This window comes from Lampris incognitus, chromosome 20 (genome assembly GCF_029633865.1).
Source record: "Lampris incognitus isolate fLamInc1 chromosome 20, fLamInc1.hap2, whole genome shotgun sequence".
Classification (NCBI taxonomy): domain Eukaryota; kingdom Metazoa; phylum Chordata; class Actinopteri; order Lampriformes; family Lampridae; genus Lampris; species Lampris incognitus.
In genome coordinates this window covers 22,982,566-23,000,428 of record NC_079230.1, presented here as the reverse complement: position 1 = coordinate 23,000,428, position 17,863 = coordinate 22,982,566, and the positions used below count along the sequence as shown (strand labels likewise).

The 17,863-nt window shown below is 45.5% G+C and overlaps 1 protein-coding gene across 2 annotated transcripts in view; it reads right to left on the bottom strand.

Annotated features, from left to right (window-relative positions):
- Nucleotides 1–17,863, bottom strand: part of LOC130130674 (zeta-sarcoglycan-like) — a 49,264-nt gene that overhangs the window by 13,441 nt on the left and 17,960 nt on the right. For both annotated transcript variants that reach the window (XM_056300447.1, XM_056300448.1), the window contains exons 4-6: nucleotides 10,105–10,192; nucleotides 8,502–8,624; nucleotides 8,305–8,377 (exon numbers count right to left, since the gene is read on the bottom strand). In XM_056300447.1, the coding sequence (XP_056156422.1) occupies nucleotides 8,305–8,377; nucleotides 8,502–8,624; nucleotides 10,105–10,192 (284 nt within the window). The remainder of the gene's footprint in view (nucleotides 1–8,304; nucleotides 8,378–8,501; nucleotides 8,625–10,104; nucleotides 10,193–17,863) is intronic.

Here is a 17,863-nt window from a genome sequence, read left to right as displayed (position 1 = left end):
TCAGGTTTATTTAACGTACCTGACTGGCTCCTTGTTGTGAGACTCATCTCCCGTCCAAGAGCCAATTTTCCTCTATTTAAGAAGCGCGACCTGATGGAAGGTTTTGAAACGCTGCGAGAGAGACAAAGGTCACAGACGAGTCTGTGCTGTAATGTAAAGGTCACGATAAAGTCTCTGATGCAACCGAAAGGACAGGTCAAACATAAACAAGGGCCTTGAGGGCCTGGCGAAAGTGCTTATGCTCATAACATGGTGTGAGACAAGCCTGTATGGCTCAGAATACGTGACCGACCATCAAATGTCGACCAACTGTAGACAGCAGAGGAGCCTCGGTGAGAGTAATAATGCAGTAGCTGTCAAAGACTTTGGATGAAAATGCCCACAAGAGATGTGCAGTCAACGTTTTATCCGGTCATTTTTCATTTCTCTTTTCCAGAGGTAAAGTTGCCAGATATACGGCACCAATCCAGGTATGCCATCCAGGAGAGAGACTGAGAACACGAGTTGCCGGCAAATGATCTCCTTGTAAAGCTGAGGGGAAAAGTTTGGATGCTCGTGGCCTTAATTACTGGTTACAACTTGGACCCCGTCCTGGAAACTGATTTGGCAGCTGAAAGGACAATGGGAGGACTTTTTTTTTTTTTTTTTACCATGTTCATGTGTCCCACTGGGGCCAAGATACTCTTGGGGTAAAGGAGTTGATCAGTGCCCATCAGAAACCATGTCAGGGTGTCGGAGGGACTTGAATAGGACACTGCAGAGCTGAAAAAGGGAGCTAAGGAAGCAGTGCAGCTCTCTCACCGAGGGCCGTACATCCAGTCCTGTCAAGTAGCTACGGTAAATACATTTATTTTCACCCTGTGAAATACTTTGGCGGAGCTCGGCGCTCAAAAGGAAACTCTGGTGTGAAAATACATCCTCGCTTTACTCCGCAGCTCATCCCTGGCCTTCATCTTGTGATAGCGCAATTATTCAGACCACTGCAAACCTGGAAAACTTATCAAGGTGTTTCTCAGGTTTACAACCACCACAAGAGGGAAGGTTGAGGAGAAAGCCTGAAAATATAGATGTGAGAGAAGATCATGCAAAGCAAACTTCCTTTAAAAGGATAATTATTTTTAACAACCTGGGTCTTATTTTCAAAGGGTTTGCCATCATGTATGTATATGCATCAGTTATGATATTATTTTACTCACAGGCTTCATTTTAAAGATTTTAGGCATGAGGCCACTGCTGGACTCAGCTTTATAATGGTGTCTTATGGGATGACTGAATACAAGTCTTAAACCCGTCCTTTCAGTAATGACAAAACTAAAAAAAACCTAGTACCTTAATTGGACTGTTTACATGATTACCCATTATCTATGACTTCTCTATTGTGTTGGCCAGGTACTTTATTAATGGTCACTACTAGCTGTGGTAAGTGTAGGCTGGTCATTGCTGCAAGTTAAACCTGGAAGTAGCACAGCAAAGTGATCCACCATAGATGATAACATCGAACTTTTCAAGTAATCACTTAAACTTGGCACTTTGGTTTTCTCTTCCAAATATGTGGCTTAGATGACTGGGGTGAAGAAGAACAAGAAATAATAATTAATCTCCATGGGGAAACTCATCTTCTGCATTTAACCCATCCTAACTGTGGAGCAGTGAGCAGCTGCAGCTGCAGTGCCTGGCGACCAACTCCAGCTCTTCTTCCCATTGCCTTGCTCAGGGGCACAGACAGGAGTATTAACCCGAACATGCATGTCTTTTTGATGGTGGGAGGAAACCGGAGCACTTGGAGGAAACCCATGCAGACACAGGGAGAACATGCAAACTCCACACAAAAAAGGACCTGGGACAGCCTGGGGTTCGAACCCAGGGCCTTCTTGCAGTGAGGCAACAGTGCTAACCACTGGGCCACTGTGCCACCCTTGGGTTAAATCAGGCTTGTTGAAAGATATCTGACGCTGGTGTTTGACGCCCCAATAAGAAGCCATTGTAAAAATGAGTCCAGTGGTGGTCTCGTATCCAAACTCCCCCAAATGAAGCAGGCGAGTAACTGGTATCACGACTGATATGAACGACAAAAACTATATAAGCGCCCAGGTTGTAAGATACTGGAATTTTCCTTTCACATCTTTAATTCTCATGCAAGTGTCTCTCTCATCAGCATTACCAGTCTTTCACCAGCCGTGACCTGTTTTCTTTTAGTCTCCCTCCGTCCTCTCTAATCCGCTCCAGTCAGCTGGTATCAAAGGCTGAGAGAAAAACTAGAGGACACTTTGAGGTGGAATGGCACGAGTGTAAAACAACTGATGAATTAAAAAAGAAAAAAAGAAAAAGGTGGCTACAATGAACGCACAGTTCCCCATTAGAGCGCCTCAATTAGCTGGAATAATTTTAAATTCCTTGGTTATTGAGATATTATCCACTCCTCTATTAGGGAACGTGATTTAGACAAGAAAAGGTTCAGTTTTTCCACTCATCAAAATCTACCAGCCAAAAACTAAATTTGATATATCACTGACGACTAACAAGAAAAAAAGAATGCTGTAAGGTCATTTTCTTAAAAGGCCAAACTATACGTATGTCGATTCCTCGCCCCAAAACCTCATTTGTTTCGGGGGGTTTTTTTCTTTTCTTTTTTCCCCAATTCTGTCACGTATGTTTCAATGTGCTTTGTACTTGAACCCTAACATAGGGTTGAAAACTTGAGTGAAATGTCTTATTTTGAGTCTCGCCAAGCTTTTAATTCACTTTAAGGTTAAGTGAAACTACCGTAACTGTCATAATATGTCATCACGTGCCCCTGCTCACATTTTTTTTTCTTTTGGTGAAATATAATTTGAAATAATGATTAAACAACCAAGGCAATCTGGGATGGCTGTAATCAAAGCAGGAGCGTCAATGGAGAAAGAGCATCGCGACAACAACGGAGGGGAACTTTCTTCAAAGACGGAGATCTCGGGTGTATTTCTTTGATTTGGTTTCAGCTCTGTGCTGCTCCCCGAGTACGGCTGGCTCACAGAGGAAGCAAACACAGCGCGAAGAGAGCCGTCTCTGTCAAAGGAAAACAGGAGTGACGCGGACGCAAGCCAGGCCGCAGCCTCATCCTTCCCACGGCTTTACTGACAGGTGGCGAAGGCACCGGAAAACGAGGCTAAACTTTCCTCCGTTTCCGGCAAAGTGGGGAGAAAAGAAAAAGACGCCAGAGCTTCAGTCGCTCATGAAGACATATACAGAGACTGGGAGGTTGATTATGCTTCAGTCATAACTCTGAATACACACCATAATCCCACCACACACACATTCACTCATTTCCTTTACTACTGGCATTTGTTTATTTATTTATTGGTGCAGCATCAGCAGTAATGTGGACACTGTACTGAACCGTTGTGGTGAAGAGGGAGCTGAGCCGGGAAGCAAAGCTCTCAATTTACCAGTCAATCTTCGTTCCAACCCTCACCTATGGTCATGAGCTTTGGGTAGTGACCGAAAGGGTGAGATCGCGGATACAAGCGGCTGAAATGAGTTTCCTCCGCAGGGTGTCTGGGCTCAGCCTTAGAGATAGGGTGAGGAGCTCGGACATCTGGAGGGAGCCTGGAGTAGAGCCATTGCTCCTTCGCGTCGAAAGGAGCCAGTTGAGGTGGTTTGGGCACGCTGTCTTCGGGAGGGGGGTACACTGTCTTCAGGAGGGGGGCGGAGTCGGCTTGTGTTCGTCACGTGAATGCGTCTCTGTGTGTGTCGGAAAAAGCAGTGGTTCGGCCTGGAGTCACCTTGTCACGAAAGTGGGGAGGCGGTCTCCTTCGAGACTGCTGGCCGGAGAGATGCAGTTAGCGAACGCATGCAGTACGAGGGTGAGTGTTTGAATTAAAAGAGGGATCGATTGGCCACTAAATTGGGAGAAAAAAGGGAAAAATCAGAAATAAATGTATTTTAAAAAAAAAAAAAGGATGCCTCCTGGGCGCCTTCCTTTGGAGGTTTACCGGGCACAGCCAACTGGGAGGAGAACCCGGGGTAGACCCAGAACTCGCTGAAGGGACTACATGTCCACTCTGGCCTGGGAACGTCTTGGGATCCCCCAGGAGGAGCTGGAGGGCGTTGCTGGGGTGAGGGACGTCTGGAGTGCCCTACTTAGCTTGCTGCCACCGCGACCCGGCCCCGGAAAAGCGACTGAAGATAAATGAATGAATGAACTGGTATTTACTGTAAATTAAGTCAGTGCTGTTATGTACAGTACATTTAATATTTTTAAATACTGTATATTGTCTTATTCTTATTTATGGCATACATTGGTATGTATATTCATGTTGCATATTTACTTTTGTCACTGTACTGTCATATAATGTACATTCTGCACTTTTTTCATAGTGTCCACACACTATATTATAATTTTGCTCATACACGACTTGTATATACTGTACTTTGTTTTCTGAGAACATTATAATTTATTTTTCTCTTACCTATTCTCTTTGTTCTCTTTCTGTAACTGCTGACTACCATGGATGCAGTGACAACCTAATTTCTTCCATCCATTATCCAAGCTGCTTCTCCTGCGCTCAGGATCACAGGGATGCTGGAGCCTATCCCAGCAGTCATTGAACAGCAGGTGGGGAGACACCCTGGACAGGCTGCCAGGCCAGCACACACACACACACACACACACACACACACACACACACACACACACGCACACACACACATGTACACACACACAGACATTCACACCTAGGGACAATTTAGTATGGCCGATTCACCTGACCTACATGTCTTTGGACTGTGGGAGGAAACCAGAGCCCCCGGAGGAAACCCACACAGACACGGGGAGAACATGCAAACTCCACATAGAGGACAACCCGGGACGACCCCCAAGGTTGGCTACCCCAGGGCTCGAACCTAGGACCTCCTTGCTGTGAGGCTACCGTGCTAACCACTGCGCCACCGTGCCGGCAGAACCTAATTTCTCCTCAGGGATAAATAAAGGTTTATCTTAACCGATTAGTGTGCTGGGGTTGAGATGTACATACAAAAGGTCCCAGAGTCTCTTTCTCCTCCTTCACAGAAACATTTCAATCTGCTGCTGTGTGCAAGACTCAAGTTCAGATCCAGCATGATGAATCCAAACCAAGTCCACTCCTATAGTGAGTAGATTATTAACTGTGAAGTGATGAAAGTATTCTGATCACAGTGGAATAAAACTTGCCTCGTTCACAGTTTGATTCCTGTTACTGATGTTTTACAAAACACAGCAATGAAAGTCTGTCCGGACAGAATTTCCATCCTGAAAGAGGTATTTTGAATGGACCTCAGAACCTGATGTGTATGTCTAACAATGTGCATATGAATTATCTGCATGTGTTTGTTCAGACTTATCGTACGGTTTATTTACTTACTTTTCCCTGTTTATTTGGTCCATTTTTTTAGATTATAATTTACAGCATCTGTGATCTTGTTCATATTGAAGTTGGGCAATTGAAAAGACATGTCATTAAAAATCAAGGGATTTGATGCAAAAAAATATCCAGTGAAGTGGAAGGGTCGGCCTCTGGTTTGCTTTTATCACAAACAGAGGCAAGCTACTAAAGAGACATTCTCTTTGTTGAATGTTGCAGCCAGACATATATATATATATAAAAGTAAAAAAAATTAAACACTTTTCTTAAATTCATCACAGTCTTTTTTGTGAGTGGCCATGACAGATTAAAACGGCAGTAGAAGTTTTGATTGCACAGTGTAATGGCTATAGAATAATGACACCATCAGCGTTTAGACTGCTTCCCTATAAGCCTCGCTTTCACTATGTAATTCCCTCTTCCACCGGGTACGATCTCGTGGGAAAATGAAGGTTCGATTGACAGCACAAAGGACGTTGGTCAACCATTGAGCAATCAAAATAGGGAGAAGATGGCGATTTTGTTTTCCCTGGTCGCTATCCCCAGTAGTAGAAATGGAGGACGGTGGAACAAATGAAGAGGAAACTACCCAGTAAAAGAAAAAGAACCTGTTGACCGATGAGACAAAGAGGGAGAGTAATAGAAACAGGTAAAACAAGAGTGAACCTTGAGAATGAGCTGCCAGGGTGCGGGACTCAATAGCATAATCAGAGACCCGATGCTTGCCCTGGCGCAGACCCATTAACGCTCTAGCTACCTCTCGGCCTGGGGTTGTGAGGTCGAAGATCTTGCGAAGCGTGTCGAGAGCTGCGCCATAGAACAGACAGGGCCAGTGGGCACTGACCCACTCAGCGGTTGCCCAGGCCTCCATCTGCCGGTGAGGCAGGAGATGCTGTAAGCTACCCTCGAGCGCTCCGTCGGAAACAAGGACGCCTGTAGCTCAAAGTGCAGACCACACTGGACCAGGAAGCCTTGGAAGTCCCAGGAAACTGTTCAGGTCTGGACAGGTGAGGCACCAGAACTGGTGGTTGCAATATGAGAGCTGAAGCTAGATCTGACGCTGCAGCTAGGACTCGAGCAGGAAGAGACATGACGAGAGTATCGAGGGGCTTCACTAGCTGCTGGAGCTGGTCAGTCAGATGGGCTGACCTGGTCGCCGATGGAAGCCTGGAAGCTTTTGTGGCACTCCTTCACTCCCGGGCAGCTCGTCATGGTGGTGAATCCTTTTCCTTTGAGCCTGAAGCGCAGTGTGTAGAGTCAGAGTCAGCTGAGTACATAGTCTGGCCAGTTCGTACTGTAATGGCTGATGCAAACACTGGCACCTAGACCTCAACTGAACCACTCAGAGAGAATCCATCCATCCATTATCCAAACTGCTTATCCTGCTCAAGGTCGTGGGGATGCTGGAGCCTATCCCAGCAGTCATTGGATGGCAGTCGGGGAGACACCCTGGACAGGCCGCCAGTCCATCACAGGGCTGAAACACACACACACACACACACACACACACACACACACACACACACACACACACACACACACACACACATTCACACCTAGGGACAATTTAGTATGGCTGATTTACCTGACCTACATGTCTTTGGACTGTGGGAGGAAACCGGAGCACTTGGAGGAAACCCATGCAGACACGGGTAGAACATGCAAACTTCACACAGAGGATGACCCGGGACGACCCCCAAGGTTGGATGACCCCGAGGCTCGAACCCAGGACCTTCTTGCTGTGAGGCGACCACGCTAACCACTGCGCCACTGAGCCACCCCTCCGAGACAAAATATTGATCAAAAACACAGTCTTTTACTTGCCAAAAGGTTCGGTACACAGGTAGTCAGTCAGAACAGGCAAACAAATCCCACCAGGGAGAAGACAAAGGCACAGTCAGGTAAAACAAAGCGGAGGCACCAGGAAAACAAGACACTAGAAATACAGGCTGGGTCGTTTGACACTGGTTAGGAAGACTAACTGGCACCGAGAGAGGGGAACACATGGACTATACTAGGAGGTAAAAGAGGGAATGGGGAGCAGGTGTGGAATATACGGGGTTGGCTGATGGCAAAACCAGGGGCAGGAACTGCAATGACCAGACAGGTGAGTGCTTAAAAATCCAACAGGAAACAAGACATGAATAAGATGAAACAATGAAAAACATAACCTAGGGAGCAGGGCGGGATGTCTAATGACCACGTCCAAACACTTGTCTTTCAGGCACGTGTTGCTAGTACACTGACCACATTGCAGATGGTCATCTCAATGTCGTCGCCTATGTAATTGTGTGTGTGTGCGTGCGTGTGTGTGTTTTGGAGTGAGGTCTCATTAGTATTCAGCTCAGTCCAAAGGAATTAGCTGCCAGGGCACTGCTTTTCTGACAACTTTGCTCCCAGTTCACCCTTTAGGGCCAGCAAGGTGGACAACAAACCGCACTCATTATAGCTTGCTAATGGACTGACGGGGCCCGCTGCCTGAGGCAAAGTGCAACAGGGGAGTGCGTACACGAGAATGCGCGTGTCTACTATGCATCACAACCTTGTTTCTTTCTTTTTTTTTTCCCCCGCCGAGAGTTAATCTAATCACTTCGTTACTGCCATGTGGAACAAATAACAAATTAGATTATGTGTGTGCTGTTTAATGGGTATAATAAGGATATCCTGCCTGAGGTGGTTAAAATTCATACGTTAATGAGGTGCTGGTGTGCGAGTTTGCCAGTGGGTCCTTGAGAGTAATGACACTGGTGAATGATGAATCCTGCTATTAGTTTTTATTTTTTCTTGTGGTGCGGAGATCATGTCTGAAGAGTCGCAGAACGTTTGTCGCCATTAATTAAAAAATGTCTGCTTTAATTGAACAGGGTATGAACAAGTGACATTAAGCTTTAATGAACGTCTCTGGACCGAATAAATTTGAACTTACTTCAAGTCCTCAGAAGCCTTCGCCTGGATTAGCGGCGTTTCTACCGAGTGTCTGACGACCGCCCCTTCTTTGCCTGATAATAGAGACACACTTTTACAAAAAAACGTTACATCATAAAGTGAAGCCAGTGTCATCACTCGTTTGCCGCTCGGCTCATCCTGCGTCGACTCCTACACAACAAGCGTGGCGTGCTTTACCTGTGACGGTGAACTTGTCCGTATTAATGCTGATCTCCTCCTTGTCAGCACTGAACAGCAGCCTGCCTCCCTCGCTGCTGTGCACCTCCAGTCTCTGACACTGGGCCAGCACCGCCTCCGCTCCTGCAGGGAGTGCAGCCCTTTGATTTTTCATTGTGTAGCCCCGCCAGTGTCAAAATCAGTAATACCGCCAGGAAACAAGTCCACAGACCTCTATATGGACACTCTGCAGGACCGATGCCAGGTTTGTTTTCAACAAACTAAGACACCTTGTTACAGCTGTTTGACCAGAGCCGACAAAGAGGAACCACAGAGTTCACAAACTGAATAGTGTGTCTAAATATTTGCACACAAATGATGTGCTGTCATTTGGGTGGCTCAGCATTTGGTGTGCTTTTACAATGAACAGAGGCAAACCATCATTCTTTTCTTTTTTTTTTGGAAAATGTTGCCCCTTTTTTTTCCTCCCAATTGTATCCGGCCAATTACCCCACTCTTCCGAGCCGCCCCGATCTCTGCTCCACCCTTTCCTCTGCCGATCCGGGGAGGGCTGCAGACTACCACATGCCTCCTCCGATACATGTGGAGTCACCAGCTGCTTCTTTTCACCTGACAGTGAGGCGTTTCACCAGGGGGACGTAGCGTGTGGGGGGAATCACACTATTCCCCCCTGAACAGGCACCCTGACTGACCAGAGGAGGCGCTAGTGCAGCGACCAGGACACATACCCACATCCAGCTTCCCACCCGCAGACATGGCCAATTGCATCTGTAGGCACGCCCGACCAAGCTGGAGGTAACACGGGGATTCGAACTGGCGATCGCCGTGTTGGCAGGTAACGGAATAGACCGCCACACCACCCGGATGCCAGCGAGGCAAATCATCATTGAGAAGTGTATTCTTTTGGTTGAGTTTTGCAGCTACAGATATATATTAAAAAAAAGTAATTCAAACATTTTTCTCAAATTTACCAAAGTATTTTTTCAGGATCAGCCACCACGACATTTAATGATCCTCAAGAGTTCCATCTCATTTCTGGTGAAAATGTAGTTATTACTTAATCAGGTCTTAATTTTCAGGGAAGGTCAACCATCACCACAGAGTTTCATATCACAAGTCTTGTCAAATCATGATCAATTCTCAAGTCATGGTGGCAAAAAAAAATAATAAAAAATCAATATCTATTAATGTTAATAAGCTGGCCATTTTCTTTCCAGTGGCCATTAATCACATAAATGACTTTGGTAATTTGTCCTGACTGATGGTTCAACTTGATGATAATAAGAAGAATCCATTGCCCTTTCAATAAGTGTTCCAAAGGTTAATGTCTGGGGGAAAAAAACCTACCCAGTGTCTCTTCAGCCCAAATAGTCAACGATAAATTGTTGCTCTAATCTTGATTAAAGTCGTTAACAGAATGAGCAATTAACAGCAAGTGCCAAATTAGACTAAACTGGTTTTGCTAGATTGTACTAAACAGATCGACGTAATGGCCAACTGCACAAGTACAGTACACACATACAGGTAATGCAAATGATTAAAGTGATCATTAATTACTAATGGCTCACAAAGCAGAGGTGCATAGGAGTAACTGGGGACTCACCCACTGTGAGCTGGCTGGTGAGCTGGCCTTGGCTGTTCCGAGCGTTCACTGTCACGTTCTTTTCTGACTGCAAGACCAACGAGCTGTCCTAGGGGAAGCATGGCACGGAAAAGGAGAGCGAGATAGAAAGAGAGAGAGATGGATACAGAAAGGGAGAGTTGGGAGAGACAGAGACAAGAAATGGGAAGCGACAGTATACAAGGTCTTACATGGTAACGGTGCGATGTGCAAATTTCCTAGTTTTAATCTCCAGATGAGCTGGGTGAATCTGGGCAGGATCAGGGATGTTCTTAAGGGGAAAATTTGTTTTTGTTTTTTGGGGGTTTTTTTTGTGGATTTATTCCCCCTTTTTCTCCCCGATTGTAGCTGGCTAATTACCCCACTATTCCGAGCCGTCCCGGTTGCTGCTCCACCCCCCTCTGCCGATCCGAGGAGGCCTGAAGACTACCACGTGCCTCCTCCAATGCATGTGGAGTCGCCAGCCACTTCTTTTCACCTGACAGTAAGGAGTTTCGCCAGGGGGATGTAGCGCGTGGGAGGATCACGCTATTTCTCCCAGTTCCCCCTCCCTCCCGAACAGGCGTTCCGACTTAGCAGAGAGGGTGCTAGTGCTGCGACCAGGACACATAACCACATCCGGCTCCCCAGCCTCAAACACGGCCAACTGTGTCTGTAGGGATGCCCGACCAAGTTGGAGGTAACACTTTTTTTTTTTTTACAAACTGGGTCATATTTTTGTAGTTTTTGCCATTGTGCATATCAGTTATGATATCATCTCACTCACAAGCTTCACTTTGGAGATTTTGGGCAAAGCGCCGCCACTGGACTCAGCTTTACAATGGCGTCTTATGGGGCAACTGAACATAAGCCTTAAACCTGTCCTTTCAACAACTCCATAAAAACAAAAAAACCTCCTACTGCCTCAGTTAGACTGTGTACATGATTTCCCGTTATCTATGAATTCTCCGTTTTGCTCTATATTGATGGCTACTCCCCACTGTTAGTACAGGCTGCCCATTCCTGCAAGCTGAACCAGGAAGTAGCTCAACAATGCACTCAACCATCGATAATATTGGACATTTAAAGTGATAGCTCAGAGGCAGAGGAGGTCATCTGGTAACTGGAGGGTTGCCGGATCGATCCTCTGCTCCTCCTGGCAAAGATGTGTCGGTGTCCCCTAGCAAAACAACTCCTCACCCCTAACTGCTCCCGATGGGCCGGTTGTCACCTCGCATGGCTGACACCACCATTGGTGTATGAGTGCGGGTGAATGCGAGGCATTAATTGTAAAGCGCTTTGGGAAAAACGCGTCATATAAATGCGGTCCGTTAACCTGTTGTTTTCAATACCGTAACTGCAGACAGGGGAAAATAGTGTTCGACTTAAACGAGGGCCGGACGTAAATGAGTTCACGTGCATGAATCTGAAATTAGCTTAAATTAAGACATAACAAGATGAACTAAAGGAGAGAAAAATGCAGATACAAGGTTTGTGTGGTGGAGCGGTGGGAGTGTGTTTTCATCAGATGGTGGAAGGTTAACTGTACTCCTGACTGCAGATTTAGAGAGCATAACAGTGGTTTTATAGTGTGTGTGTGTGCCTGTGTCTTGTATGAGCAAGTGAGAGACAGATTATGTCTAACACAGAGGCATAAAGTGTACTTCTAAGTGAAACACACATTATAAGGCAGCTGTACACGTTTTTGTGCGTTCCTGCAAAAGTCCTCTAGTAATTGCAAAACCTTGCTAGAGCACTGCTTGTTGACAGATCACTGCACAGATTAATGTTTGTTGAGTGTGGGGGTGGCTCAGGGTTTAAAAAAAAAACAAAATTATACCCACACCCACCCGACCCGTTATGAGAGCCAACCCGCACCGGCCGACCAGCTAAAATATGCGTTAATTAACCAGCCGAACCCGACCCGCACCCGCAAACCTCCAGATATAGCCCAGGCTTCAGCACAGCGAGCAGTGTTGCACTATTTCATTTTTGGGCTGTTTTCCCAGTACGACACACTGATTGCAAGACGTAGCCTGTTGTATCTCCGCCTAATGGTGTCTGGGTCTGGACTGCTGAATAAACACACTAATTGTTCCAAATGGTGTTCTGTATTGTTGAATAGCAGCAAAACAAGTAACCTATCATTAAAGACATGAACTCCCTCTCTCTCTCTCTCTCTTTCTCTCTCTCAAACACACACACAGTGTGTGTGGGAGAGAGACAGAGAGAGAGAGAAGTTGGACTAGTAATATACAACCTAGCCTATTGCACACAATGTTTCTACAAGTTATTATTAACTTAACTCGGAGCGCTGTTTTGTCACTTTTTGACCCGCTTGCCCGAACCCGTGATTATTTTCTGGAATGCTCATCCGAACCCACCTGACCTGCCGGTTGTGGGTCGACCTGAGCATCACTACTCCATGCACATCACAAACCACATACTGTGCAAAGGAGACCCTGAGCAAATGCTAATGGGTTCGAGTGGACACTGTCGTATCGGCACAGAGGAATGTCTTAACACTTGTAACTGTAAATATTTGCACACCGATGTAAACTTCACAAGCAACACACACACACTCATGACTGTGGCTTTATTTATTTATTCCTAATTTTTCCCTTTTTTTCCGAGTTTAGTGGCCAATCGATCCCTATTCTAGTTCAAAGACCCACCCTCGTACTGCATGCTACCACATGCCTCCTCCAATACATGTGGAGTCGCCAGCCGCTTCTTTTCCCCTGACAGTGAGGAGTTTCGCCAGGGGGACGTAGCGTGTGGGAGGATCACACTATTCCCCCCAGTTCCCCCTCCCCCCTGAACAGGCACCCTGGCTGACCAGAGGAGACGCTAGTGCAGCAACCAGGACACACACCCACATCCGGCTTCCCACCCACAGACACGGCCTTTAGGGACGCTTGACCAAGCCGGAGGTAACATGGGGCTTCGAACCTGCGATCCCTTTGTTGGATGACTGTGGCGTTATAATCCCTGGATGTGCTTTAGAAGTGAACATCGGGGCTATTACCGAATTAGTACTGGAGGAACTGAGAGTGCATGCTGACTTAATACTCAGGCTGCTCTTTCAGTGAATAAGGGATGAACTGAGCCCCACGGGCCTGACAGATAACTCAATTATAGCTCACGAAACTGACAGAACAACAACAAAAAAATCTAAAAATATTTAACAAAATTTGTGGTAGCCTATTTTGTTCTTGTTGCAGTTGTCTGATTTACACTTTTACAATGCCAACTTCAAATCATATCTAACATTTTTCAAATTGTGGACCATCCAAAATAATAATAAAAAAAGAAAGACAGTGGCTGTTATATAAGCTATAGATTATCATGTTTGCAATTAATATTTTCATTGTGCGTTCTCCAAAGAGGCATCCGCCTGACTGCCAAGTTTCATCCACTCTCTGGCTTTGCAGAGGTCACACCGTTCCTTTTCATTCCCTAATCGCTCCTCTATAACGGAGCGCCCTGAAGAGAAGTCGAGTGGGAAAGCCTGCTGGCGGCGGCGGGGAAACTCAAGACTGGTCGATTTGAAGTATCGCTTTTAGAAGAGTTTACTGCTCTTCAGCGGTTCCCCGAGGGGCAGCGGCTCGCGAGTCCCCCGTTCTTCTCCTGAACACTTCTTTGGGAAGACATGAAAGGCGTTTCAGTCATTGTGCCTCTTGTGGAAGGTCAAGTGCAGATCAGAGTGAATGCACATAAATGGAGCCTGTTGTTGTCGGAGAAGTGGGCCCTGTCAGACTGAAATATTACCACGGAGGCTGCGAAGCAAAGGACGCTTCCCGGCATACAATGGAAGGCATCGCAGCAGAAGGCTCGAGCACAACAAGCCACATTCTTACACTGAACATATATCTAAGAGATGTCCTAAAAAGCATTATATAAGGATGCTGCTTCGAATTAAGCATCGTTCTGCGTAAACCAAACCAAACTGGGGCTTGAAAATATCCAGAAGTAGAATTTGGTCTGTTGTGATTGTGTAAGAGCATCGCCGGTCTATGCAGCAGGTAAACATAATGAACAGATAATGCCAGGAGATGAAAATGTGCTACCGTGTTGGCCAGCTGCTAATCAGATATTACAAGGTGATTTGGAAGGCATCCGCATCGGTTTCTGATTACTTTTCACAATGATTTGCTTCAATAATTCAGTGACAATACTTACCCGAATTTAATTGGTTTTGGACAAACTGGATCTTCTACAGCAGATTATTCAAAAGACTTTTTTTCCCTCCTTTTCCAAACGGTTTTAAACAATTACAGTGAAATGAGCGAATGATTTAAGCTCCAATTCACTCGACTGGGATTCATAATTGCTCGTCGAGGTGGTCTTTGTCACCGCCGTCAGTGTGAGTAGACAGGCGCTCATCCGGGAGGAGGTTTCACTCCGATGAGTCTCACCTGCTGCTGCTGCTGCTATTTACAGACCACAGACAACACTGACAGCCAGCCATTTGAATGACAGAGCTTTCATTAAGTCTATCTGTGCATTGGGCTGTTGGATCGCACATTGTTTTGCCAGACTGAGAAATTAAATTCAGACGGAAGATGTCTGCAGATGTTTTACACGCGTGGCTTTGATAAGATTTAGTATTCTATTGCTCACCGAGACAAATTTACCCAGCGTTTGTTTTGGCTGCTTTTCCAGTCGAGCGGCATCAGATATTGTCCACGTCAATGCAAAAGAATATGCAGCTGATCTGTTTTACCAGACAATGCCAGTCAAAGATGTGACTAGCGTTTGTTGTTTTTTTTCTTTAAATATTTACAGGTGCACTAAGATTTACTCAATTTGAACATATTGCAAAGCAGTTGAATAAAAGAGAGAAGTGACTAAATCACGAAACATCGACACTGACAAACCATGATGAGAAGTGACTGTTAAGATAAAAGCAGTCTCACCCCTAATAAGCATATCTGTGATCACAGGCTTTTCCTCCTGCTTCAGATCACCCTGAGGAGCATACATTAAAGAGATGTGGTTGTTTAATTGGCCACCGGTAAGACTGGAAGTGGACGTGCCCGCCTGAGTTGCTGAGATACTGGTTTCTATGGTAAAGATCAGTTAAACTGGGAAGCATCCCCTCTGCTAATCAATGGTGACAGACTACTAGGAGCCTTTTTTTTTTGCCTCATAATGATACTTAATTAATGGTACTATTTTACATTTTACTTTATAAAGGATTTATTTACTTTATAAGTGAAAAACTAATTTAATTCATTAATTGTGCATTACAAGTGAGTGATAAGAGGTTATAATGCATTAATGATAAAACTTTTTGGGTTGCCAGGTTGGGAGCCCACATTCGATCGATATGAGAGGCTCCGTGAACACGCTCTCAGAAATCATGTGACCGGTGTGGTTTTTACCAAGTCACATTCTCAGTGAGCGGCATAGAAATATCGCAACAAATATACATTTGTCACAACTAGAAAATATCACGCAATTCATATACAAACGTTTATTTTCACGCACTCGTAGTGGTAAATGGTTCAGCTAGCGTTATTTAATCACATGGCTTCTGAGAGAATGTATATGGAGACCCAAGAGGACTCCCAACCTGGTAACCCAAAATGTGTTATTATTATCATTATTAACATCTTATTACTGATTTATAACATATTGATAAATGAGTTGTTTAGTAAACCCCAATGCATACCTCATTGTAAGATGCCTCCCAGTTAACCGATACATGTAAAACCCTTGTTGAGTAAATATTCAGTACCATAGTGAAATATAACACTTTGTAGAAAAGATTAATTTTCTTTTTAAACAGGAAAATCTTCACTTGGTCCCTCAAACCAAAATTTTCAGCTATAAACGGTAAAAGGACTGCATTTATATAACACTTTTCTAGTCTACCGACTACTCAAAGAGCTTAACAGTGTACACCTCACATTCACACACTGATGGCGGAGGCTGCCATGCAAAGTGCCAACCTGCTCATCAGGAGCAGTTAAGGAAGCGTTCAGTGTCTTGCTCAAGGACACTTCGACACGCTCTCCACAGGAGCCGGGGATCGAACCAGCGACCTTTCGATTACTGGACGACCCGCTCTACCTCCTGAGCCATGCCGCCGAGCTGCCGCATTGCTTGCATTATCATGATGTCCTCACATTACCTGTAGCAGCAATACTAATACTGTTGCCCTTCCTGATATCTATGAATTTAATTACTATAAATATCAATTTATTTGTAGTTTTTGTTTGCCGGTCGACAGCAGCTACAAATGAAAAAAAAGGGACTCTGAACCGTTCGAAGTCTTACCGATGTAAAACACCATAACCAAAGGTTACAGCTTTCAGGAAATTGATTTAATGGCTATTTCTCCTCAGCTTCATTGCCAGCCGCAGTAGGCCATGCCAAGAAGGGGACAAGGAAGCTGATTCTATAAATAAATGCGAAACTGGTCTGGTTATTGATGTATGAAATTTTAAGGTGGAAAAACTGAAACCCATTCACAACAACAGCTTGGGTTGAACTGACATAAAATATAATACTAGTACTTTACTCTCATAAGATATCTCCACTTTACAACTGTGTCCACCGCTCTCTGTGGTAATAGCTTATTGATCAACGGTGGTTATCTGACTGCAAAAGGGCGCCGTGCACTGCGATGTGGACTCCCTACCACTCATTGGATAACCATAATCCCTGCTCTCTCAATGCTTTGACGTATCTCCTCAGGTGAAAAATATTGAGTGACCCACAGATTTTTGCACCGCGAATACCTCTGGTGCCAGCAGATAAGGGTGCCCTTGTACAGTCCGTCTGTAAAACAAGACAGTAAAAACGTCCACAGGCGGTGCTGCACCACTGTGTGTTGGCCCACATCAGGGTATGAAATATTGGCTTTGTCTAATGTTCAGCGAGAGTGCATGCAATGGCCTTGAGGTGTTTGTTAGCTGCTAAGTGCACCGCCATTATATATTCAAATAAACGTTTAGCTCATGCTGGAACATCAAACACTCCGAGTGGGCAATTATAAGTTGTTTCTCAATCTGCTGTGGCAAATCACACCCACTATCCAGCCACTGCCTCCATTGACGTCCCTCAGAAATGAAATCTACATGGAACCCCGGCTCCCAGTGCTTGAAATTGCTTTCTGTACCATGCCTAATCACTGAAAGGGGAATGATCCAACTGGGTGTCTATGATCCGTGTGGGAGAAGAAAATTTGTACGAACTTTGTGCTGGAGCTGTGTTGGTTAATCTACTGAACATCAAAGGGGAGATGAGGGAGGGAGAGAGGAAGTGGAGGGGGAATTTATCACATGGGTTTGATTGGAAATCCAGCGAGGTACTCTGGTCCCCCCCCAGTAATCGTCTGTAATCTCCAGCAGGGGCGTATGTGGCCTGGGAGCGGCCGAGAGGCGGCCTCTATTACAGATCTCCTGCTGATGGGAGCCCCCGATAGCGCGCCGCTGGAGGACGACAGGAAATGAAGGGGGGGGGCAAATACGGAGAGGAAAATACTGGCCAGAGTGAGTGGCGGTTAGAGGTGAGGAAGTAAGGGAGCGAGAGAAAACGAGCAATCTCTGGGAGTGAGGCACCATGCAGAATCATAAGGCTACATCAAAGTGCTTTCAAGCCCTGTGGAGGGAAGTTGGCCTTTGTTGTCGATGAATCGATCATACTTCCTCAACACCCTGACATCAATACCAGCACCTCAATGGTTTTTGGCAAGCCCTTTTTTCTATAGGAGCGTTTCACATTCACTGCAGCTGACGGTACTCATTCGCAG